The sequence below is a fragment of the Pholis gunnellus genome (assembly GCF_910591455.1).
Source record: "Pholis gunnellus genome assembly, chromosome: 7".
In the NCBI taxonomy this organism is placed as follows: domain Eukaryota; kingdom Metazoa; phylum Chordata; class Actinopteri; order Perciformes; family Pholidae; genus Pholis; species Pholis gunnellus.
In genome coordinates, this window is record NC_136533.1 from 21,936,391 (window position 1) to 21,961,947 (window position 25,557).

The following is a 25,557-nucleotide window of genomic DNA, read 5'->3' on the forward strand; positions in this document are numbered from 1 at the left end:
AGCGTGTGGGCTTTTTGTTTTTGGGGGCGTCTCACTTCGGCGCTGTGTTGGCGGGCGGTAGATTCCGCTGCTTAAAGTACTGGGTGACCTGCTGAGGCAGTTCGGCTAGGACTGACTTGGCGAGGGTCTCCTTGGGTGCCTGCGAGAGGAAAAAGAGCAAGAGAGCACATTCATTTATGCAACAAAAAACACAAAAAGTAAAGTAAAATGAAGGCTGGAAAAGGGGTTTTAGTATTTTGGTTCTGCTTTGAGTGGCTTTCTCTGAACTGCGCCTGGTATTTGCACGTCCAGTTCATCGGTGCTGCTTACAGACGGTTGTGTGGTGTTTACTGTAGTACTGTGGTTTATGGACACTCCTTGTCGTGATTTCTGCTAATAAATTATATTACAATAATTGCTACCAACTTGCTAAGTATCACCACCAACTTTATGAAGATACTAATTTATAGCCAACAGACGCTGCCAACACATCAGCTCATCGTTTCAGGTCACTGCCATCGTTACGTTTCGTCTCTGTCTCAGCATCATTTCTTCCTCTCCATTATGTCTGTTGCTGTCTCTCAGCCTTCCACCGACAAACTGGAACGAAGCCAGCAAACACTGTGTTCCTCCCACTACAAAGGAAGTCAGCTCGCCCACCACCCGCGCCCACACACACACAAAATACCGTATATACTAAAATGAACACAAATGCAAAGTGAGTCCTCTGGTGCACATTCTTATTATAAGCCACGTGCTTAGCTCCAGCACACTTGTTTGGACACTCACACTAAATCGTTTTAAATGTGCTGTATGTGTGCTCATCAACACACACGCTCACAGTGTCTCTGTCGAGTCAGAGATAACCAGGCAGCTCTCCTCATCTAGCAGACCCTGCATGTGTGTGTGTAGTGTGTTACAATCCGAGTAGCAACAGGTCTGCCATTTGCTAACGCACTCCTCACACTCAAGACAGCAATGTTGTGTCATTAGGTAAAGCCTCTACCGCAGAACTAAGATGGAGTCAAAGTGACACCACAATTCACATCAGCAAAGTCAAAAACATTAGCTGAAGTGTCATCTCGGCAAATGGTGACTGAAAGATGTAGAGTGGAAATAAGACGATTGTGTATTTTATTCAGCACAGTTCCACTCAGATCACACCACAGCTGTAAAGTAACACGGTCCAGGTTTGTTTTGTCTGAGCTCTTCTCACTGGTTTCAAGCTGACAGGACTAGAAGAAACAATAATCACTATTTAAGGAACACTTGAATCTGTATCTGGTGGGGTTGTTTGCTTAAGTTGCTAGGCAACTGTCAATCAAATCTGATCAACCCACACCCACACAGTCGTGATAAAACAAAGAACAAATGAATGAGTGATCTGACGCCCATATCAGATTTGAGGATAGCATAGAACCATTTGGGATAAGGACTCGGACTGGACTTTTGTTTTGTGTCTGTATATGTATATCGCTCTACAGTAGTGCAAAAAGTCTTAAAACATTTAAATGTATGTACAGCATTTGGAAGGCAAAGACAATTTAAATTCTTAATTGTTCTGTTACAGTAAACATCAACCATGACTTGCAGCCGTTCTATTTCATTTTTTCTTTCAGGTGCGTCACGGTTCCATGTCATCCTGCTGGTTTTCAGAGACCAGTACTCACATTTCGGAAATCTCTGAAAGGGACAAACTGGACAATGTCGCGAACAGCCTCCTCTCCCGCGTTGGACCTTAAAACGCTGGCGTCTCCATCTAAGAACTCCATGGCAGCGAAGTCTGCGTTGCCCACACCGATGATGATGATGGACATGGGTAGCTTAGACGCCTGTACGATGGCGTGACGCGTCTCGTCCATATCGCTGATGACACCGTCTGTTATAATGAGGAGAGTGAAGTACTGCTGCAGAGGGGAAGAGGGTTGGTGGAAGGGAAGATAGGGAGAGAGAAATGAGGGAGAGAAGACACAAAGGGAAGTCAGAAATACCCTTAATGTGAAGAATCTCCTCTAAAGTCACTTGAGGAGAAATCAGCATGAAGAAAATAGACTGGGACGATAAGTCGCAATCATTGTGATTATGCAGTCAATAATGGTGAGCAGAGTGACATGGTGTTGTGGAGGTGGAGAAGGAGAGCTCGGTCAAAGGGTGAGACAAAGGAGACATGACAAAAATAAAAAATGCAATAGAGGACATTTCAGAGATTGTTAGGAGTGACGGTGAAGAAAAGACAGACAGCATTCAAGGAGAAGAGAGCGCTTGATGACACTGCTCGAGGGAGAGAGAAAAATATAGAACCCAGAATGAAAGCTTTCCTGCATTACAGCAAGTTGGGCTCCATTCGTATGACAGAGCACACCATCTGCTCCTGGAAAAACATGATGGAAGGAAAAGAAATGAATCGATAGATGAACAAGGGAAGGAGATGGAAAAAGAAAGGAAGAACAAATAGGGAATAATTAGCAGTGAATCAGGAGGGAAAGGGATTCGGCTTCTAGCATAAGACTGAAATATCCCGTAACATGTCGTGATCCATTCGTGTTGAAGTTTCTTATTGGATGTTTTTTTTGGAGGACAAACCTGAATAAATGAGTGGCACATCATGAACGCATACGTAAATCTGAGTCTGTATAAACTGGGGAAATTGTTTCATTCACAAGTCTGGAGGTGGACTGTGCACACAGATGGCACTCATCCTGTCTCTTCTTAAGTCTTAATTACAAAAAAAAATAAACACACAAATTCTAATTAAAGCACTTTCAGGAGAACATGTCTATAAAGTACACTTACAGAAATACACACATAAATGCTTGAATAAGATAGAAGGATCTTTTTTTAGGAAGCAACTATCATTATTTGTATTGCATTCAGACATTAACTCGACTCAGTCCGCAGAGTGTTAAAAGTGTCGCGTGTCCTTAATGGCACCAAATTCGACACTGTATCAATACACCCGGCAAGTGTGAAATAGATCAGATCAGATTCTTGAGATATACTAAGGACATACCGACAGACAGACAGACAGAGATTCCTTGCTTTATAATAAGATTTTTGACGCGCATTAATTCGCTTTTTTTGTCCACTTTGGGGCAGCAAAAAGCTACAAACACACATTTGACATATCATTAATTTAAATTTGTTACGGTTAGCTTTTTTAGCAAACACTATTCCTACTATGTATCCAATCGGCATGGAGCAGCATTAGCATCAGTCTCGAGTTGTGTTTCTGGACAGCTGAAAAATGTAGGTCCAATATTCACTCTCCTTCTAGCTCTGTTTTGGTCCCCGACAACTCCTGAGAGAAATATCTGTCTTTTTAGCAGGTAAACGCTTCAGTGGGTTCGTCAGCTAGTCAATAACTCTGCATGTGTCGTTTGGTGTTAGACAGGAAGCATACAGTGGGTTTATCTGAGCTTTTTCGATGAAAACAACTGCCTGCTGGAAACAGGGTTGACGACAGTGAACCAAATTGTAAAGTCACAAGCCGTAAAACCAAAACAGAGAACTTCTAAAACTACAGTTTTAGAAGTTTCTTTCAGCCCAGCCCTTCTCTCTCAACATTGATGGCTCCATCGTCACCCCCTCCACCCAGGTCCGCAACCTCGGTATCATCCTCGACCCCACCCTCTCTTTCCTACCCCACGCCAACCACATCACCAACACTGCCTTCTTTCACTTCAGGAACATTGCACGCCTCCGGCCCTCCCTGTTCCCTGTGGTTTTGTTTGCTCTGTTTTGTCTTTCTTTTTTTTTCTTTTTTTTGTCTCCGCCCTATGTGAAGCGTCTTTGGGTACTTAGAAAAGCGCTATGTCAAATTAAAATAATATTATTATAATTGTGATCATTGGACATGAAAGATTTTTGGTGAGGTTACAAGTTGAAACAAGCTACTTAGATATTTAAAAAAAGGATTCAGTTATCTTGATTATGAAGCAAAATAATCAGATAAACATCTAAAATTATAGATACATGTATATACATAATAACAAACCCATCGAACCGAAATTCAACAAAGCTGTGAAATATAGTTGTAATGCTTATGATACAGCTTTCTTTACTATCTTACTGCACATACACACAGAAACACAAACACACCAGACAGAACAAGGATACAGTGTGTGTCTAATGTGGACAGAGACTTCAGATGGATTACAGGAGGCACTACATCCTATCACACCTGTCCATTATTACCTGTATCAAACCAGAGACACAAAAGGTATCTCTCTCTTTCCTACACACACACACACACACACACCTACACACACACGCACACACACACGCACACACACACGCATTTTGCCTCCTCTAATGATATTTTATTGAGCATTAACGTAACGTAATGGTGATATAAAGCGAGTTTTATTCAATGCAACAGTGAAAACAAACAGTGGGAACCAATTTTACACCAGAGGCCTGAAGTGAGTGGGTTAGCCAGCTATCTTCAACTATAGAGACAGAGCAAGATTAAGTCCCGCCCACACTGGAGGGATAACAATTAATCCCTCTCCATTGACTTTGCATTGTGTGAAGGTGACTCCTTGTCACTTTTGTCTGCTAGCAAACAACAGAATAATTACTAAAGGCTGCTGTGGTGGGATGCACTACCAACAGAGAAAAGAAGCTTTTATATGTTTTTATACTAATAAAATGATTATGTCCCGTAGACCTCAAGAGCTCACACCAAACACTGCACTTCCAAGGGTCCTCTGCGATACAACCGCCGAGCGTGAAGAATAAAAGAACATTAACTCTTAAATCAACAACACAAAGTGACACATACGGTGGAGGTTGGGTGGAGGCATACGTTTGATCATCAGAGTAAACAGAGATAGTGTTGGGTCCATAAACCTCCACAAATATGATATGACATTATTGGTCACACAGTTGTGAATGAGCCAACCTGTAAGGCATATTGATGTTGATCAGCCCATAAAAGTGTGACTTCACTGTATCAATGCTATGCTTATTTTCTGCCAGAGATACCTCTTATGCCAATGAATTGAACATTTATGGCAAATAGTTAGAAAGTTATCTTTGTTGAAAAAGAACTTGAACTAGTTTTGTGGTCTATAAGGCAGATCATATGTGATCACACACACACACACACACACATGCACAAAGAATGTGCATCGGTTTTGCGCACTAGAATGCGAATTGTTATCCTATGATGAGAAGAACAAACATGAAGACACACGCTGACATTAATCGGAACAAAATCACACTTTTATGTTGCACACACACACACACACACACACACACACACACACACACACGGGGAGGGCTCTGAAGCCTGTCTCTTTAATGTGCTAACAGCAGCGCTCATTAGAGAATCATTATAACACAGATAGACAGGGTCGCTCACACACTGGGACACGCGCAAACTGCACTGGCCTGCAGCCTGTGTGTGAGTGTGTTAGTAACGGGAGTGTGTTTGTACACAGTTACACAGTCTGCCGTCACAGGTCCTCTCATTATCTGAGGAACAGGAAGATTGAGGCAGAGCAGCAGCCGATTTGTGCAGCCTACCTACCCGACCCCTTACCCCAACAGAAACACACACACACACACCTACACACACACACACACACACACACACACACACACACACACACACACACACACACACACACACACACACACACACACACACACACACACACACACTTCTGCCGTGGCTGTCACATCTCATTGTGTGTCACTCCTTCCTATGTTCCACCCCTGTTTGAACTCACTGTAATATAAAACAAGAAAAGGGCCTACAATCATTTCCTTACAGAAACAAAAGGATTCTTGCACACAACACACAGACGAGTACAATCCTTTGTGTATTTTGCTCATGTATTTGTTCTCCACAGGGTGACAGGATACAATTAGGGACAAAAAGCACCGTGGGAGCATAATGATACCCAGCCACTGCACTCTCTTCAGTTAGGTAGGAGACGTGCCACTGGATACAGCACACACAAGAAGGCAAAAATGTACCATTTGCTGAAAGTTTGGAGATCCGAAGCTCCTGCCAGTGTCACACATCTGTGCATGTTTTTGTATAAAAAACACCAGCCGGAACATAATATTGAGCTTCACAGGTAATGTAACCCGAGCCTTGCTGCCTTACAGCAACATGAAGTGAGACCGCTGTTTGTGCCCAAACTTGTCTCGTTTAAGCTGCAATGCATGGCACGCAGTCCGAAACAGGAAAATAAATTGAAAGGGACTGAACCATGGACGGTCACAAGCTTCATCCAGCTGCACAGCCTGCTAGTTATTAAAGTATTGATGCTTTTTATTACAAAACGACTATTTCTGTTTATTTTGATAGCTCTGAATTAAAAACATGCAATTGGAAATTAAAATAGACAAACTGGCTCGACTTGATTCTGCTCTTGCATCAGTGGGACTTACTGGTATGGACTTAAATTAGACTCAAAATGGTCACAAATGTGTATTACATGATCTACAAACGAAAAATAAGATTTATTTGTGCAATAATTTGTGTGTATTTTAGGTTATTCACGAATGTGTGTTCCAATTTACACACAAATACTAACCGTATTGAACACACAAATGCACACATCACCTCCTGAATGAATATCAATATTTTACCAACAGATTTTCAACTTCACAGATCTGATCTCGTTCGCCTTCAAAAAGCTTCCTGTGTATACAAAATGTCTACAAATTCATTAAAAATAAATAACTTATTTTGTATTTAGTTACAGATTTTTAAATGTGTGCACACGGATCGTCTGAAATGCACAAATCCGGTTACATTCGCTCGAGGACTTTTGATACGCTTTTCAGTCTCTACTCAATTGCATGCTATGTTTAAGTGCTGGTGGGAAACTGGGACATCTGGGCAGATATGATGCTAACCGGCGCTACGAACTAGACAGGCCTTTCTTGACATGTCATTGCAGGGTAAACACAGCTGTAATCATTAACATTAATTATGGCCATGTTCCATTTAGGTGGGCCAAGGCCCTGGTATTGTGCATGCGGGCTCACTGGAATGACTGTGACACACTAAATAGAACGGTTTCTCAATTACACCTGTGTTTACCCTGCTATGACCTGTCAAAATGGCTGCTGTGTGAAGGGCCCAATGTTCATTTGACATTTCATTTCAATGAGAACGCTGCATAGGTCACAGCCCGAGGAAAACTGTATGACTTCTTACCAAGAAATGCTACCAAAATAGAAAACCTTCTTGGGTGTGAAGCAGAGCCGTAGGTCTTTCTCTATTTGGATTTTATGTGTAACTGACTCGGATACATAATCCAATGGCCCACCAAATAGAAGCACATTATGCTGAAATCCAGTGGTTTTGACATAAACTATACTCAGATCAAAACAAGCTGAGCTGTGATTGGCTCTTCCTTTTTATTAAAAAGGCCTTCTGAAGAGCAGAGACGACAGATGTGCCACTATTCTTATTTGTGACGTAGAAAGCTGTAAGCATGAATCACACCAATGTGAAAGGAATACTGCATAGTGGAATGGCTACAAAAGAGATAAAAAAAGTATTTATAAAAAGAGGGTAGTAGCTACAGATTGTTTTTTTAAGAAACCAACCAGGATCATAATGCTGGTAGAATCAAACAATTCTTATTTATTCATAACGAAAGCCACCCACATATGATCAGAGGTAAAAATAAATCACTCCGCGCTGGCTGTGCCATTGTTTTCCTAAAGGGAGAAATTGCCACCGGTTCGCAGTGCTCAAAGCTCAAATTATTTCAATGACGACCTTGGTAGCCGCTGACCTTTCAAACCAATGAGATAACAACTGCATACGTTGTTGTTGCCTAGAAACAGTGAATAGCTTCCCTGCGTACTTTTCGATGACATATTGTACCTGCACTTTGCCTCTGCAAGAATGTCTTATCATGTGAAGGCAGCTTAAGAGTCTACAGTCACGCCGGTGTCTCTGTGAGGCATTATTCAGGCAGCGCTAAATGCTAACACAAGCATAGCAACAGACTCACAATGACAATGCTACGCTGTTTAACCATGTTCTTCGTCTTCGTTTAGCACATTAACGCGCTAACATTTTCATGGCAATCCATCCAGTAGTTGTCGAGATGAATGTGATTAAGTAGTGGACAGATTGATGGACACGCCACTAGCATGAAAGAATCAACCGCATGAGCGGTTGGAGAGGAGAGAAGAGAAAACTACAGAGAAAGTGACATAAAAATAGAGAAAATGAGATGCAGGACGCTCTTCTATCGTGCTGTTTAGCCAGAAAATGTGTGAAATGCCTGGTCAGTGACTCAGCTGAAGAAAATGTGTGATATAGAAGAAGAGAGGACAAAAGTTGTCACTCCAGTCTATCACCCTTCTCCCTGGCACTCTGGTCACTATGACAGGACTCAGAGCCAACAGATGCACACACACGCCATCAGAGTAGATCAATTATGAGTACAAGCTGCCCTGACAGGCACTCAATGCTCACTACTGCTCCTGGTGAGTAAATAATACGATTTAGTGCCATGTTTGTGTTAAATTATCAATAGAACGATAATGATAACCAATATGTTTAAACCTTTTGTCTGGGGGTGAACATGAAGGATTTACATTGAAGGATCACAGAGACAGATGACGTCTTTGAAGGCAAAGAAGAAGAGAGGTTGGTGTCCCGATGTAAAAGTAGGACTTTACAGTAGCTCATAGTTCATAACCGCTCATAACACAGAAACACAGGAGTCTAGACAACAAGCAGCCATAGAGGGTGAAGGAAATGATTACTGGACAGAACCCTCAAGGGAAATTCTTGGGTGCCAGTGACACGATGGGAATCTCCAAATACTGATTTGAAAGTGGCCACTAGACGGGCTAAAGGTACAGCTGATCACAAAGTAAGCAAAATATCAGAGGATGAAAGAGAGGACATAAGCGGAGGGACCAGGTAGACCTTTAATAGTTGTTTGATAGCATTGAGACGTGTAGAGAATCCTGTCTGTTAGCTGTCAAACCGTTGTTCACCGAGCAGACGAGCAGTAGTCTTTGAGCAGCGAGAGCAGGAGGTAAAATATAACTTTGAAGAGAAAAAGAAGAGTTTGAGACACTTCACGTCATTACATTTGCCAAGAATTTCATGAATCCTACTACTGTATATATCCACATTCAGACAAACTTGTAGATGTCATCTATTGTACTGTATGTGTGCAGTTAAAAGGTGCATTCATTCATTTATCGGTGTCAATGGAATCAGGTAGCTGATCAAAAGTAGCAAATACACCTTTGATTTTATTCAAAACCCCAAGACTTAGTGAGAAATTATTACAAAAAAGTAAGGGACACAGTATTATAGCTGCAACGATTAATGCACAAGATGTCGACTAAAAATTAATCGGCAACTATTTTGATTATTTTTTTATTGGATTGAGTCTTTACTTTTTTGAAGAAAAAGAGTCAAAATGATCTGATTCTAGTTTCTTAAATGTGAATATTTTCTGGTTGCTTTACTCTTCTATGACACAAACCTGAATTTCTCTGAGATGTGGACAAAACAATACATTTGAGGACGTCATTGAGAAACACTGATCAAGATTTTTCAAGAGTTTTGGACATTTAATTACTAGATTGATTAATCGAAAAAACAATCAAAAGATTCATGGACAGAAAAAATGAGTGATGGTTGCAGCCCTTCACAGAATCACACCATATAACTTCACTTTAGTTTATAACCACACACAACCAAAGGACACTGTCACAGTAAATAACTAACCACATGCAAGGAAAAAAGTCAGGAGATCATCAAAATTATTATTACTATTATTAAATTACTTTTTGCTAAAAACGAAAGATATGACAGCAATGGTGCCCGCTCCAACCCAAAGGAAGAACACAGGCCGTTTAACTGGGAGAAGCTGTTGGTGGAAGATGGTACAGCACAGGAACCAGAAAGACACCTTGCTCCTGAAATAAGTTAAGCCCTTTACAGATAACTGCAGCTTAAAGGCTCTCAGGGACATAACTGAAACTATTATGGCTGATTTCTTGATCTGCACATTCATCCAACAGTTTAGTCTACACCAGCTAATCCACAGCAACTTTACCTTCAGCTTTATTATCATCCCAAAGAGATATACAAAAATAGATATACCTGTTAAAAAGCAGCAGTAGAAACCAAAGAGTCAAATGTGAAGTGAAATAGTGACATTCCCATGAACCCCGCTCAACCGTTGCCCTTTTTGCAGCCATGCAATCACAGTATGTGCATATATTGGCAGGATCAGCATGAGATTTCCTGTTAAATGAATCAATCAAATATTACATTTCCTTTTAAGGAACCTATGGCTGACATGACAGATGCTACATATGTCTTAATGTCTGGATCATTGGCATGCGGACCGTTATGGGCCGGTGTGTTGTCAGCAAGAGGCTGACAGATTGTGATAAATGTCTGGCTCAGTTTCAGCGTGGAATTGTAGCGGTTACTGGTCGTAGTGGAAACTGGAATACAGCCAGCGTATTTGCAAATGTTTTACAAACTGTGTCATCCCCTTGTGGCTCATGATTCCTGTTTGCATTACACCGGTTTAACTACAGAATAATTAGAACATGGAAAGGCAGATTAATGAGTAGGTCGTTGCCACCTACCGCCGCTTTCTCTTGTTGAAGTGCCTGGGCAGCAAAACGTGCAACATGGCTGATGATCGGAGCAAAGTTTGTCGGGCCGTAGAAACGGATGTGAGGGAGACAGGCGGAGTAGGCCTGGGCAATGCCCTCCACACCTACACAGAGAAAGAGACAGAAAGAATTACAATTTTAGCAAACCTTCAAATGAAATATAAGACTGATGAGAAGTGATGAGGGCAGGAGAGAGACAGCGAGCGGGGGAGGAAGGGAGGTTTGTGATGGGGTGGGGAGGGACACGTATGGAAAAAATATCTTTGTCATGTCTCTCAACTCAAGTGAGACATTTTCTACCCAGGGCAGCAGCTAATGGAAATCATTGTTTCTCATCAGCAGTGCTATTTTAGACTCCAATCAGCTCAAACAACCAGACAATTAAATGTGTGAATGAGCTGATTTGCCTCCAGAATCAGTCGCCTGCATGTTTTTTTTTGTTTTCTTTTTAAAGGGAACTGGGAAGTCAACATAAACACAGGCTTATTTATTTTTCATGATCAAATATTTCAAAAAACACTATAGCAAACAATTATCGTGTGCTAAAATAGAATGATACTCCCTTGGTAGGGTGGTAGCATATTGCACTTTGTATGAAACAGTTTTATATGGCAGTTATAGCAGCACTTTCAGACTGGAGTCCTCCAAATCAGGTTTTGCCAGGAACTTTTAATTTTAGAGTGCACTGGAGGCTGAATTGACCTTTCCGAGGAAAGATGAGCTGTAATGCTGTCTCACGTAGTTTGTAGAGGAGCAGTTCAACAGCGAAAGGGCGTTTGTGGAGGCACATGTTTTAACAGCTGTACTTCTATTTTGAAGAAACACACAGAACCTGTTCTTAACTCAGCATAACATCCTGCCTCTATCAGGCGTAAATACGCGTTGCACAATTTCCTTCTGGGTCTCACAGTTGTGCTCTCAGCAGTCGGTACTCAAGTCGTTTGCATTCGTCAATTAACCCATTTGCACATTTCAAATGCTAATGTTGCGTTAACTGATGCACCATATTAAAAAGGAGTGCTTACTTTGTGGTTCTTTAAAACAAGGTGCAAGATACTGATGATTTACAAATCTGTTGAAATGTAAACAGAGATGATGGAGGTGAGGAAATATTAGTTACAGTGTGTATTTGCTATATGGCCTTTTGACTGCTAGCAGCTATGTGAGGCTGCTCATCATAACAAAGGTAACATGCAAGTACAATGTTCACCACGTTCGCCACATTAGTTAAGCATGTTAGCGTCCTTATTTGCAAGATCACGAAACAAAAGGTACAGACTGGTGGGAATGTCACTACCTATGCCGGTATTTGTCATAAACAAAAGTACTGGACAACCTAAAATAAAGGCCAGGGTGATGCTGTTAAATTAAATGACATGACTGACTAAAGTGATTACAATCTACCCTGAAGGGAGCATGAATATGTATACCAAATTTCATAGCAATCCATCCAGCAGCAAAGAAATACAGAACCAAAAGAGGTGTTTTGCCCTCCCCCTCAAAAATGAACAAATCGACAACTCTGCTGTCACATGCTGCTGTCACATGATCTGGAGATTTTTCTTTTTTTTACTGGGTGTGCCTCATCTTTGTTAAACTGAAGAAGACTATTGCAGTGATGTTTTAGCACGTTCTCGGTGGTGTTATATATATTTCCACAAAGTCACAACCTCATATGTAAATGTTTAAAGAGAAAATGGGACTATATTCTACCATCCTTTTAACTGAAATGAAATTCAGTTTCAGTCTCTTAAACAGTGCTGGCAACCGTGTTGCTATTGCAACACTAGTGTAGTCATATTTGAATACGGGCCTGACAGAATATTTGTAGACAATGTTTTACATCTTCATAGGGAAAGAACAGCTTAGTAACTCCAATCTGTTAATGCAGCTTGCTCGGGGAAGATGTAGCTCTGGGCCACAAAGAAACCAACAACCTATACGTTTAGATAAGGGAGAGTGTTTTCAGCTTCGGCTATTACAAATGGAATAGAGTTGAAAACAGAAAACAAGTCCGTATCTTGCTAAAAGTTAAGTCAAGTTTATATGCAACAATATCACATACAGTGTTGCAATGGCCTTCACTCCCCAGCCCAATTTTCTATCAAGACAGATCTATAGAATGCTATATATATTTGCTAGGCCAACACAGAAGTTAGCATAGTACTGATTCCCTCGAAAAAAAGAATAATAAAGCCAGTGGGATTTGGATAATTGCAGAAAATAAGCTCTGTGGCCAACACAAGTTTGTGCAAGACAACCTCCAAAAAAGTACACTTTGAAAACCTTCTTCTGAAGCAAAAATATAATTGCCCGATGTAATAGGCTAACGTTAGGCTAAAGCAACTTACACCACTGTTGTATGACTTCAATGTCACCAGCACAGAGCTAAAAGCAGACTAGTGTTCGACGTGATAACGTTTAATGCCCCTGCTACCCCAGTAGTCTTATTAAGCCGTTTGATAGGAACCACCTAAAGTAAAAGCTTCAACATGTACCTGAGGGGTATTTACTGAAGCATTTCATATCATAGAACAGGGCCTTCAAATCAACTTGTGTTAACCACAGACCGTATTGCAGGCATCTCACAAAAAAAACATAAAAAGAAACACATTAACGCTAATGCAAATACGCTCATTTATTTATGGGTTTTGGGACTCATTCCTGCAGCGCTCTAGTGGACAATATTATGTTTTTGGTATCTGTATCTGCATATACAGTGTAAATGTATATACATTCATATTTTCAAATGGAGCATCAAGGTCATCGATGGTACCTGGGACTAGTGCACAGTGTCTCACCTGAGCAGAAGGGGTTGGTGGGGTTAAAGTTGATGGCAAATTCGTGTGACACCTGAGGAGACAAGAAACCCACACGACAAACTTGATATTCTTCCTTCACTACATTGTAGAACATTGTTGAGAAAGACTATCCATCTCTCCCACACTTTCTCTCCCACCCTCCCATCCTCTCTCTCTCTCTCTCTCTCCCTCTCTCTCTCTGTGTGTGTACCGCTCTCTCTCTCTCTCTCCTTTGTCCTTTTCATCAGCTCAGTGCCATGGCAACACAGATGGGTTGACAGTTGCGTAATCATGTGAATATGCATGTATAATGCTTACAGTTTCATCTGGTTGTCACACACACACACACAAATATACTGTACATTTATGTATCACTCATACCTGTGTCTAGCACACACGCATGTACACAAACAACAATAACAACAATAACAACAACGCAGACAAACACACACATACCTTCCAGTCTGGTGGGAGTTGAGCTCCGAATCCCAGAGCAGGAAACATTTTGTCACTGAGGAGGAAACCATGACAACAGATTGGAACGTTAGTTAAACCTTTTATTTATTTTTTCATCCAAATTCAACAAGCTGGATTTAGACAGCAGAGGAAATCCTGTTACCTTTTGCACAAAGAAGCACGTTCAAAGACACTAACAGAAAAACTAGCTGAGAGCTGGCAGAGAAATGAAGCAATGTTGTAAAATGGCTTCTCACTCAGAGAAACACCTTCTGTCTGAAGGGAAGGATACACAAGAATGATGTTATCTCTTTGACTGAGAATGATTTAAATCAGACTTCAAAGTAACTGTTAAGACACAAACGGCATACAAATTTATGAATTATTGGTGGTCGTTAGTATGTTCTCAGCGACACAAACTTGGGACTTTACTTTGAAAAACAGTGAAGAAATAGATGGTTATGGTCAGTAGGCGACTTTTTAATTCGGCGTATCACGCCGCTAACAAAGCTATGTCCCTAATTTGTCCTGAATTCAGACAGGCCAATCATAACTGTGGAAGTAGGGACGTACGAGAGGTGCCAGGTTATTATGAATCCCGCTGCTCTTCTTGGCAAGATCCGCCCTGTGCAGCATTCAAGTGCTGGGATTGCTCGCCAAGGTACTTGGAACCTGATTTGTTGAGGTCCTATGCCCTCTCCAAATAGGTTATCCTGACCCTAACTAATCGAGGCTGTGCCTAACCTTAACCAGTCGTCTCTTCCTCAACCTGCTACGCAGGGCGGGTCTTGCCATGAAGAGCAGTGGGATTCATAATTACGCAGGGATGCCACATTGGGCTAACATGCGGATTTATCATCTATTTTACTCTAAATGAGACCATAATTTACTAAATGAACATCATGTTGTATAGACGACTTGAAACCAGCGATTGGGAACATAAACTCATGTTTACAATGTTTACTGAGCTAATGAATAAAGTGAGAAGGAGGGTCATTTTCTCATAGACTTCTATACAATCTGACTTTTTTTTTTCACTTCTGCATTGGCTTCACTTTAAAGACCAGGAGGTTAACGCCTCAATAAAACATGCGAGCACGAGTCACATTCTGGAGCCGTTTACTGGCAGGAGGAGAGCTCCGAGATGATTTTTTCACTTTGAACAGTGAGGGAACCGCGTGTCTGTGTCTGTTAGCACGTTAGCAGAGAAGCTGTAGCAACAAACAGCTCAGCAATTAAAGACCGACTTGAGTTTATGACAAATCTGACAGAAGGGTGGCACTCAAAGAGAAAGTCACACTCACAAATCTGTCTGCTACTTCAGCAGCGCGGACAGCTCCGTGGATATATCAACACAGCACAGTGAGGCTGCTGATATTTTGTTGGGGCTATAGATTCTGACCCTCACAGATAAAGGGTCAATACGTCAGAATGACTACAGTAAAATATTCAACGAAACAACTCCTCTGCCTCTGCACTCTCTCTGCTACTAGGGGATAGAGAGGGGCGACGGCAGGTTAACAAGGGACATGCATTTTGTCATTTTGCTATCAAGGGGGATGGCATTAATCTGGCAGTAAACAACTATATGCTATGTAAATATATCAGTAATGGTGTCCTGAGCAGAGAATGAAGTCACAGCCCACCTGTGTAATCTGAGCTTCTCCCTGGTTTGTAATATACTGTATATGTATATACATATATATCAAAGTCCATATTTTTTATTTTACTATAATAGCTCCACAGGGTATTATTACTGGAGCTAACTTTTTGTTTGTCTTAACTGATTAAAAAGAAGAAGATACTCACGTATCATAGTCCTGTATGATTTGTCCCACAGCCAGAATGGCGGCGAGATACTCGTTGCTGCCCAACGGGTTAATGTAGTGGAGGGAGGACGGCTCTCGAGGGTTCCCGTTAGACGCTGTGAAGTCTATACCGACCTGTGGAAATACAGAGAAGTGACAGATTCAAAGTCATTTTAGAAACCTGCTGTGCTGTCATATTTGAATGAGCTCAAGATACTGAGTCGTAGTCTGTCTTCTTAATTTCCTTCTCCACTACGCATAACAAAGCAGAATCACCGACAATAATGGAACGTTGGTGAATAAACACAGGCAGCAGCAGCAGCAAACAAACAGGAATGGTTGATTCTCTTTTTGACATTAAATACAAATGTCACAGGAGGAGCCCAGTTATATTGTTTTCCTTCTGTGCAGTAAACTCTGATCGGAATCTAAGAGGCAAAATGATTCATCTGGCAACTACACAAGCTGTGAGTTTTAATATTTCATTTTGTTCAACTCTACTGTATATTCGCTAAATGTGGGATGAGGAATTTCACGTTTTCTCTCATTGATGCCTCGATCAACTAGCTCAGGGGTGGCCAACCAGTCAGAGACCAAGAGCCACATTTTTTACTGTGTTACCGCAAAGAGCCACATCATACACATGGGCACACATGAACATCACCCTATCCCTTCCTCACACACACACATACCTTTGCTCAGCCAGATTTATTGTAAATGTCACACACCAATATGATAATGACAGAAATTGACTCCTAAGACCACAGGCCAGTCATTTTCAACAATGAACATTGTGTACACCAGGGGTGTCAAACCCATTGTCGCTCTGGGGCCACATCAGCATCATGGTTGCCCCCAAAGGGCCGGTTGTCGGCGGGGGGGGGGGGGTGCTGCTGCTGCTGCTCCTTCTTTGTCGGCGGGGAGGGTGGCTGCTGCTGCTGCTGTCACATACGCTGGTGGAGGTGTGCGCGGCGCGTGCGGATCGGGGAGGAGCTCCGCCTTGCGCGATACAACGGATATTTGTAAATTGTCCGACTTTTACATTTTTACTTAAAGCGGGGCTTTCAAACAGTCCGTCTCGGCGTTAAATGGGTCGACGAGGAACGTAATCTGTGGCCGCACATGCGCGTTTGACGAAAATACCGTATTTAACTCAAGCGAAGCGAACACGAACATTAAAAAAACACAAATACAAACTTCGATATGAACGTAAGAGCCGCATGAAACCGGGCAAAGAGCCGCATGCGGCTCGGGAGCCGCGGGTTGGCCACCCCTGAACTAGCTGGTGCCAGTGATGGTTTAGGTTTGTTTCTCTATTTAAAGTGCGGTAACCAGGGGGCGACCTCCCGGTTAGAGTGTGTCACGTCCTTGTCAGCGGCCCACGTTGATTTCAACCCGCGGCCCTTTGCTGCGTGTCATCCCCTCTCTCTCTCCCCCCTTTCCTGTTCTTAATTGCACTAATAAAGACAAGAAAAAGCCCTAAAAATAATCGTAGAAAATGCAGCTAAAAGTACTACGTAAAACTACTTTACTACAACTAACTGCCAAAAGCTTGCGCAGAGCTGCAGAGCTGGTTTGTGGAGCTCACAGAAAGCAGCAGATTTTTACAACAAAAACATCCACCTTATTCATTCGAGGCACAGGAGCTCCTCCTCCTCATCAAACTTATCCTTTTTTTTCCAGCCATGGAGTTGTATTGGGTCAAAATTATATGTAACTGTTGAATCACCCCAATAAAAAACAAAACAAAGACCGCCTCACAAAGGATTTGAAAACCGCAGGTCCAGAACAGAAAGAAATTACATGCTAAACGCAATCACACTGCAGTACTGTGAATGTCTGAAGTCAGTGAGACGTGCCCGCACCAAGCGGCACAGAATACATAGGCGCACAGCCATAGAAGTATAAATCAAGCAGATTCACGGACTGCAGATTTGCCCTCTCTTCCCAAATAAACAAAATAAAAGCTTCAGAACTTGTTAGGAAGTTGAAAACTGCCTGTTGTGTAAGGTTTACTCTGCATGTTAGGCCATTATACAATAGGAGGTGAAGGTCTGAAAGAAAAAACAAGAAACTGGAGTTACTGATAAGAAGATAAATTGTTTTTTCATCGCCATCGCAACATAAAAAGACTGAATAATGATGAATAAGAAAAATCTGGTTACCAAAGTCTGGTATCAAATGGCCAGTTAGATACCGTAGTGAATCCCATCTGCAGAGGGAGGACAGAGACAGTCTGTTGTCTATTTCCTTCATTCTTTATAAACTTCACTCAGTATTTTGATGTCATGAATATGATTTCTTTTATTGACATTTGTTTCCAGTGAGGTATTAATTGAGTGACTGTAGTGACTTTGCTGTTGTAAACATAACTGTTGCTGCTCTAGAAAGAATGTTCAGCCGAGTTATATTTAAAATATTAAATTCTATTTGGGTTGTGAGTTTAAAGACAACCAGGCAGACACAGGAAATGTATCGCTAATATGTACACTTCAATATTCTTTTATCTATTGCAACTCATATTGCAATATTGAACAATGTTATCGCACATTGCAGATTTTTCTCATGTCGCTCAGGCCTACTGTTTTGAAAACAGTGTCAGAGCTGAAACATCTCATTATCTCGGAGTCAGAGAACATCAACTGTTCATTTGGAGAAGCGCACCACTCACATACCTTGTTTGAGAGCCAATTGGTAAGATTTAGTTGATATTGTGATTCACAGTGCATGTTGTTGCTTTTGCAATTCTATATTTAACTGACTGAATTCCTCAAACACATTAAATACATTGTAATTTGAATCTTAAAGGAATTCATTTGTTTTACTTACATTTTCCTCTGAGGACGGATACAAAAGAAAACAGTGTAGCGCAGCTGTGTCTAAAAATGACAGAATGTCCCTGAAAACCACACAGATGACCACAGGGTGATACAGCGATCACATACTGTATATCCAAATACGAACCCAAAGCATAAAACACACACACATGGAGTCACACAGCCAAGCATAACATGAGATTAAGAGTGACAAGCTTTTCCTCAGGCGGTGAATAACGGCCTGTGTGCTGACAAGAACCCAACCCAGAAACTCCGCCTCCTTCCTATCAGCTTAAAGATGGTCTAAAGCAGGGGTGGCCAACCAGTCAGAGACCAAGAGCCACATTTTTTACTGTGTTACCGCAAAGAGCCACATCATACACATGGGCACACATGAACATCACCCTATCCCTTCCTCACACACACACATACCTTTGCTCAGCCAGATTTATTGTAAATGTCACACACCAACATGATAATGACAGAAATGGACTCCTAAGACCACAGGCCAGTCATTTTCAACAATGAACATTGTGTGCACTGTCTCACACAGACAAACTCTCAGTTCAACCAAGTCCACAAACAAAAATATAATAATTTACAATAGTGTTTTTCTTTTACTATGCATGTTACTTAGTGGGACTTCTGGCATTCCTTGCCTTGAACAATCCTCTTCAAATCTGGCTTGTATTCCGTTGTTGCCACTCGAAGCAATTCTTTCACATGGGTGTCAGTCAGAACAGATCGATGCTTTGATTTCACGTGTTTCACGGTAGAAAACACAGACTCGCAGACGTATGTTGACCAAAACATTGACAGTATCTTAAGCGCAGCCCGTTTGACATTGGGGTATTTTTTCATTGGCACACTTTTCCAGAACTCAATGGTCCCTTCCCTTAAAGCAGGTTTGAGTTGGTCCTCCTCACAAAGATCGATCATCTCTAACTCAGCCGCATCCTCATCTGTGACTAGCGGGGCTTTCAAACAGTCCGTCTCGGCGTTAAATGGGTCGACGAGGAACGTAATCTGTGGCCGCACATGCGCGTTTGACGAAAATACCGTATTTAACTCAAGCGAAGCGAACACGCACATTAAAAAAACACAAATACAAACTTCGATATGAACGTAAGAGCCGCATGAAACCGGGCAAAGAGCCGCATGCGGCTCGGGAGCCGCGGGTTGGCCACCTTTAGACTCTAAAGCATCTCTTTCTTCCTCTTTTAGTTTGGAGTGTTATGAAACAGCAATGTTCTGGTTCAATGGGGACAACGACCGAGGAAAGGGAAAATGGAGAAGCAGGAAGAGAGAGCAAAGGTGCTCGATCTGTGAGTACGAAATTGGGCAAATGAGGTAAAGAACGGGAGGAGAGCGAGGAGAGCAGCAGGGGCAGCGGGAGTGACGGACACAGAGATGCAAGGTGACAGAATTAGGGTGCTGTTAAATATTTGGCATAGCATGTGTGTTAGTCCTGGAACGACATACTGTATGTGTGAAAAAAGACCCATGTGGCATGTACTCTTGTTTACCTAGACTAGTTTAACAAACTCTATGGCAAACCAAGGAAAAGCATTAACATACTGAAAAATATGTTTGTCGGTATGTCAATAAGTTATGCTTTGAGTGGTCGGAAGACTAGAAACGCGTGATACAAGTGCAGTCTATTTACCATTTACTAAATATAGCTTATATTAGATATCTAGAAGTCAATCAGAGCTGAAACGATTGGTTGATTTATCGATTGGTTCATTGAAATACAAAATATAAAATACTGTAAGGGGCATTTCTTCTAATGTCTTATAGACCAAATGATTTGTTGATGAATCATCACTGAAAGCATTACTGGGACAAGAATGGGACAGAAGTGAGGTCAGATTTATCTTGACCGTTGACCACCAACATCTAATCAGTTCATCCTTCAATCTAGGAGGTTTGTGCCAAATTTCCTGAGATAACGCGTTCACAACAACAGACCGCACACAGTGTCTGACCAGCTTAAGTGCAAAGCTAAAATACAGAGGGTGATACTTGGCGTGGATCATTCATTGCGACATTTGACCATTGCAACATTTGGGGGATGTCCCCAAACCCTCCTGAAAAGCTCTGGTTTTGGACCTCTCCTTTCTAAAACACTGCTTAAAGCGATGTACGCTCATTAGTGTCGTATATATAGGGGTATCGTAGAGGTTACTGTATGAAACAAACCCAGAATTAAATTTCTGTTTTTGGGTTTATCATAAACATACACAGTTTGCAAGCATACTGAAAATCATCTATGAAAATAAAATAAAATGTAATTCCAACACGTAAAAAGGAAAAAGTAAATTGTGGCTCTAAAATGGCTGTATTTAAATTTCCATTCAATTTCCCCCAAAAAATGTTTTATTGGCAAACACATTTTTGTTCCTAACCCCTTGATCAATAAACAATGAACTACATGCATGCATGCATATATGCTAGTACACACGCATGAATGTGTACACTGCTGAGAAGGATATGACTGTATTTTTAATTTGTTCCTGTTCCTCAGCAAAGTCCATTTTTCATCCCTGGTATCCAATAATTTCGTCTTACTATGAACATGAAAATAATAATGCCGAATCTGTCAGTCAATGGCAAACAAACTATAACGCCATTTTTCCTCCAGTGACCTCTCCGGCGACAGACATTATTAGTTTGATGGTTGTGAATTTGACAGTGGGAGATGACACCATTCTGTTTCCAACTTGTTCCTCGCCCCAAGCTATTATTGCTAACACACAAATAGACAAAACACAACATGACAAACACACAGTTTCAGCAAGTGCTCAGAATGAAAATGAAGAGGGGGGGCGACGGAACGGCATCTCATTACTGTACATTTCAGAGCAGCAATGTGGCGGAAAACGTGTGTGACTGAAATTAATTAGAGGGATTCCACTACTGCCAAATTACTGTCAAATAATTGACATACTGACAATCACATTGGAGTTTTCACAGCTGTGCCTTGTCGAGTATCAGCCAATTCTCACGCCAGGACCTCAGACTCATTTGCAGTTAAACAGCCAGAGAGATGGATGGAGGGGAGTTTGGATGGATGAGTGTGTTGGAGCCTGTGTGAACATCTTCTGGAGTAACTCTGAGTCTCACTCGAAGGTGTTCCCAGTGACAACTAGGTGCTGCTGTCCACTGCCAGACTTCTAATGTGGGTCTATTTATAGTCTATTGAAATTTGTTCTTGTGTATTATTGGGTACTGTGTCCTCCATGACACGTTGTATGCAACACATAACAGCCACTGCAAGTTTTTTTCTTTTTTTTTTAAACAAAACAATACAAATCCCAGTATAGTTCCAAGCATATAGTGGGGATGTGTCATATGCAGTGATATGAGGTATAACAATGATCCCTTTGTGTTGTGGTTAGATATTTTTAATGCCTTCGATGATATACCATATCATCTCGAAAACTGTAGATAGAATCAGGCCTTTATCTGAAACAGTGTTATATTGGAGGCATGTCTTTATTCCTAATTAAAAAGTATTTGACTGTTAAAGTATTTTAAGAAATTGAAGTATATTTGTTCAGAATTTAGAAAACAGATTTTTTGATCTGCTCCTGTTTTACTTTGCTGTCAAAGCAAACTCAAATCACAATAATAATGAAATAGTTACTGTGGTGGAAATGAAAGTATTTCCTTGAGAGAAATCAAAAAGTATCTCTAAGCTTTCTGTCTTTTAAGTATTTATTACGAGATAAAGATATAGAAAAATGATAAAGCATACAAACAAACAAAACTAAATCAAATAGAACTAACGAGCTCAAACAGCTCAAATGTACACTACAGTTTAACAGAATAAAACATATTAAAACACAGAATATAAACACAAGATTAAACACAGAGTATAAACACAAAGTCATAGGTTTGCTATCAGCTGAAGCAATTTGAAAGCGTCTGTTCACCCCGAAGAGCAGACAGAGACTCTAGTTTCTCCACAAAGGAACTTCCCATTTAAGCACGTCTGAGGGGCGTGTTCTCACTGCAGCAGGAAGCTGCCTGTCAATCAAACTCCAGCCAGTCAGTCAGTCTCCTGGTGTCTGAGGGATGTTTACATTAAGATCGAGTGACCCTCTGTTTCCTATAAGTTACCCCACATATGAGAAGCTGCCCCCCACTTCGGTTCCCATAGAGACAGGAAACCCCTTCTCAGTTGCCCGCAGGCCAAAGTTCAATCTAGATAGAAAACACATGTTCATCGATAGGAGTAGGATTAGAAGAAGTAATACACACAAGAACTTATTAACAATTTTCCCTCAATAGTTACCAAAAAAAACATAAAACCTTTTCAGATTTTGTAAACTTTATAACTAAGTTTTGACATTCATATAGTCTCAAAAACCCAGCATGGTTCGAGCTATTTATTGTTCATTCCCACAGCACTACTTCAGTCAGTACAGCAACAACATAGTCATGCCATAACATAAATACTCCTCTTCTCACCTATTAATTAAATGGAGTTGATTCTACTTTGCTGTTTTTCATTAAAACTCAACACTTCCAGCACAGATTACATGGTTACTTACCCAGGTAACAATACAAGTCTCACTGTAGCTCTAAAGGCACAATCCCTCCCTTAAGTGGCAGGCTTTTAATGTGAAACATCAGCAGGAAATGAGTTCATTGAAAGTAGCTTAGCGCTGATCAAAAAAACAACAAAGTAGAAGTGACTGCAATCAATTAATGAGTGACAACCACAGACTCAAGAGACAGATACAAAAAAAAAAGAGGGAACACAATCATTCATCTGAGGCAGAGATGTCCTCACTTCTAATATAGGTCAAGTTCCAAAAGCTCTGGATCCAACAATTCCCATAATGCATCTCAATAGCATCTTTCATTATTAGACCTTCCCTACCCTCTAAATGTTCATATCTTTCACACCTTTCAGTTGATATTTGTAATAACAGAAACAGAAACAATTACTATCAGATACCAGCAGGCTTTGGGAATTATGAAACACAATCAAATATGTTGCCAACGTCACATGGCCTCATATTGTTAAAACGATAAGGCCCTGAGATCTGAGAATGACAAATGATATCTAAACAGTGTCATAGACTACAGTACAGACAAGGCAGACATTGAAGAAAAAACAAACAAACTATTTGTCTTAACTGATATCGTCTTGTCAACAGCTGTGAAGATGCTTGTCTGTTTTCTCTATGAATCCACGTGGACACGGGCACTACGCTCAACACAGCTCTGAATGATATCAAACATAAGATATGAATAACAGCGTAATTCCATTGAAATGAGTCTTTCACAAACAGACCATCAGCAGTAGCAGCCTGTGTCTTTGTGTTGGAGTGTGTAACAGAGAAACGTTGCTCTCTCTCCTCCAGCTCCCACAGCCCCGAGGAGAGACTTTCCCTTCCTGGAGATTAGGATTAGTGCCATGCTAAGTCTGATTGAACAGCGCAAAACAGCTCTTTCTGCATGTGTGCGTGTGTGTGCGTGTAGTTTTTGTACACGGTGGCTCCTCACTGTATGTGTGTGTATGTAAAATGTGTGTATATAAGTGCAATGCGAGAGGGGACGATGTCATCGGTGACTGAGCGTCTGCGTGACATTATGTGTGCTTGTGCATGTCTAAATCACTCAGTGTGTGTAAGCAGGGAAGGTGCACGTTTGAAGATATTGTATATTTGTGTGCACACCTACAGTATACATCTTGCACAGATTGCAGAGGCACGTGTGATGAAATGTCTGTGGGAAAAAGATACTGTGTGTGGATTTGTGTGCCACAGTCATGGTTTGGTAGTTTGCATGTAAAGTGGTCGTATAGTGCGTAATAGTGAAAGCAGGAGTGTGATGAGGACATCATATGTTTGTGCTCATGTATGTGTATGTAAATTAGTTTGTCAGCAGGAGAGAGGAGGTATCTGTGTTAAGACAGAATTAGGTGTGTGTGTGTGTGTGTGTGTGTGTGTGTGTGTGTGTGTGTGTGTGTGTGTGTGTGTGTGCATCAGTGAAAGAGCTGCAGGTCTGTGACAAAAGGCAAAAGATTAGGAGGGAGCAGCGAGGAGTTAAGACTTCCCATTCTGCCTTAAATTTGCTCATCTCACCACTACTAGAACAGGCAAATGTTCCCATTGCACTGAAGTTATTAACACCCATTTTTAAATTCTACAAATTGTGATATTATTTTATTTTGTATTAAGCCTGTATGTTCATCATCCTTATTCAAACACAGCAGTGAAATAAGTCCACGGCTGACAGCTATGAAAGTTGCTCAGCTGTGCATGAAGCAAAAAAAAAAAGTTTGACTTTGGAGTTACTCGGATCTTCAGGCAATCTTTCGTATCTCCATAGAGGAAGCGCAGTAGCGTTTCCTTTGACCTTTCCTTTAACCTTTCCTTTAACCTCCCAGCCGCTCGGTCCAGTCTCGTCTTAGGACTCATTCACACATGAACAGAGGAAGTAACTCTGCAGGACCTGATCATTTAAATACGGGCTTTTCATGTGTTCACTAAGAAGTTGATGTACCTCAAAAAATATATACACTGATTTACAGATGTCTATTTCCCATTGTAAGTCTATGGGGGAAAGTCTTTTTGGGCCCAATGGTATAACGTGACGGACCTTGGAACTTGGAACTTGCACTGAAGTTTTTCTCTAGTGTGATCTAAAAGAGAGCAGGCTGGATGTAGAGCATCCTAATGTCCGTAAAAACTTCAAAGGACATCCCCACTGGACCAGTCAAAACTCCACACTCTGGTTTTAACTTGTCATGACGAGTAGACCACAGCATGGACTAGAGGAATTACTACTACGTAAGATATTCAGAAATGAAGTGGGATCAGTTGACATTTGGGCTGCAAATAACCATTCGGTTACTCGGTTTGCAGCTTTACTACAGCAAGATAAACACGTTTAATCCATTCCTTACATTTTTGCTCTGGTGTTTTGGGCTTTGGAAAGTCTACAAAAAATACACCAACCTCCAAACTCTTTAAATGCTGTCTATCGCAGTTACTACACCAACATGTACACTGCTTCATTGGGAGAGATCCGAAGCTTGAC

At 41.2% G+C, this 25,557-nt stretch overlaps 1 protein-coding gene across 1 annotated transcript in view; it reads right to left on the reverse strand.

The window, feature by feature from the left end:
- Nucleotides 1-25,557, reverse strand: part of cpne2 (copine II) — a gene marked incomplete at its 5' end in the record, with an annotated part of 41,357 nt that continues 15,800 nt past the window's right edge. The window contains 6 exons of the mRNA XM_079163784.1: nt 1-139; nt 1,650-1,886; nt 10,588-10,721; nt 13,419-13,470; nt 13,875-13,929; nt 15,684-15,817. Coding sequence (XP_079019910.1) covers nt 32-139; nt 1,650-1,886; nt 10,588-10,721; nt 13,419-13,470; nt 13,875-13,929; nt 15,684-15,817 — 720 coding nt within the window. The 3' untranslated portion in view covers nt 1-31. The remainder of the gene's footprint in view (nt 140-1,649; nt 1,887-10,587; nt 10,722-13,418; nt 13,471-13,874; nt 13,930-15,683; nt 15,818-25,557) is intronic.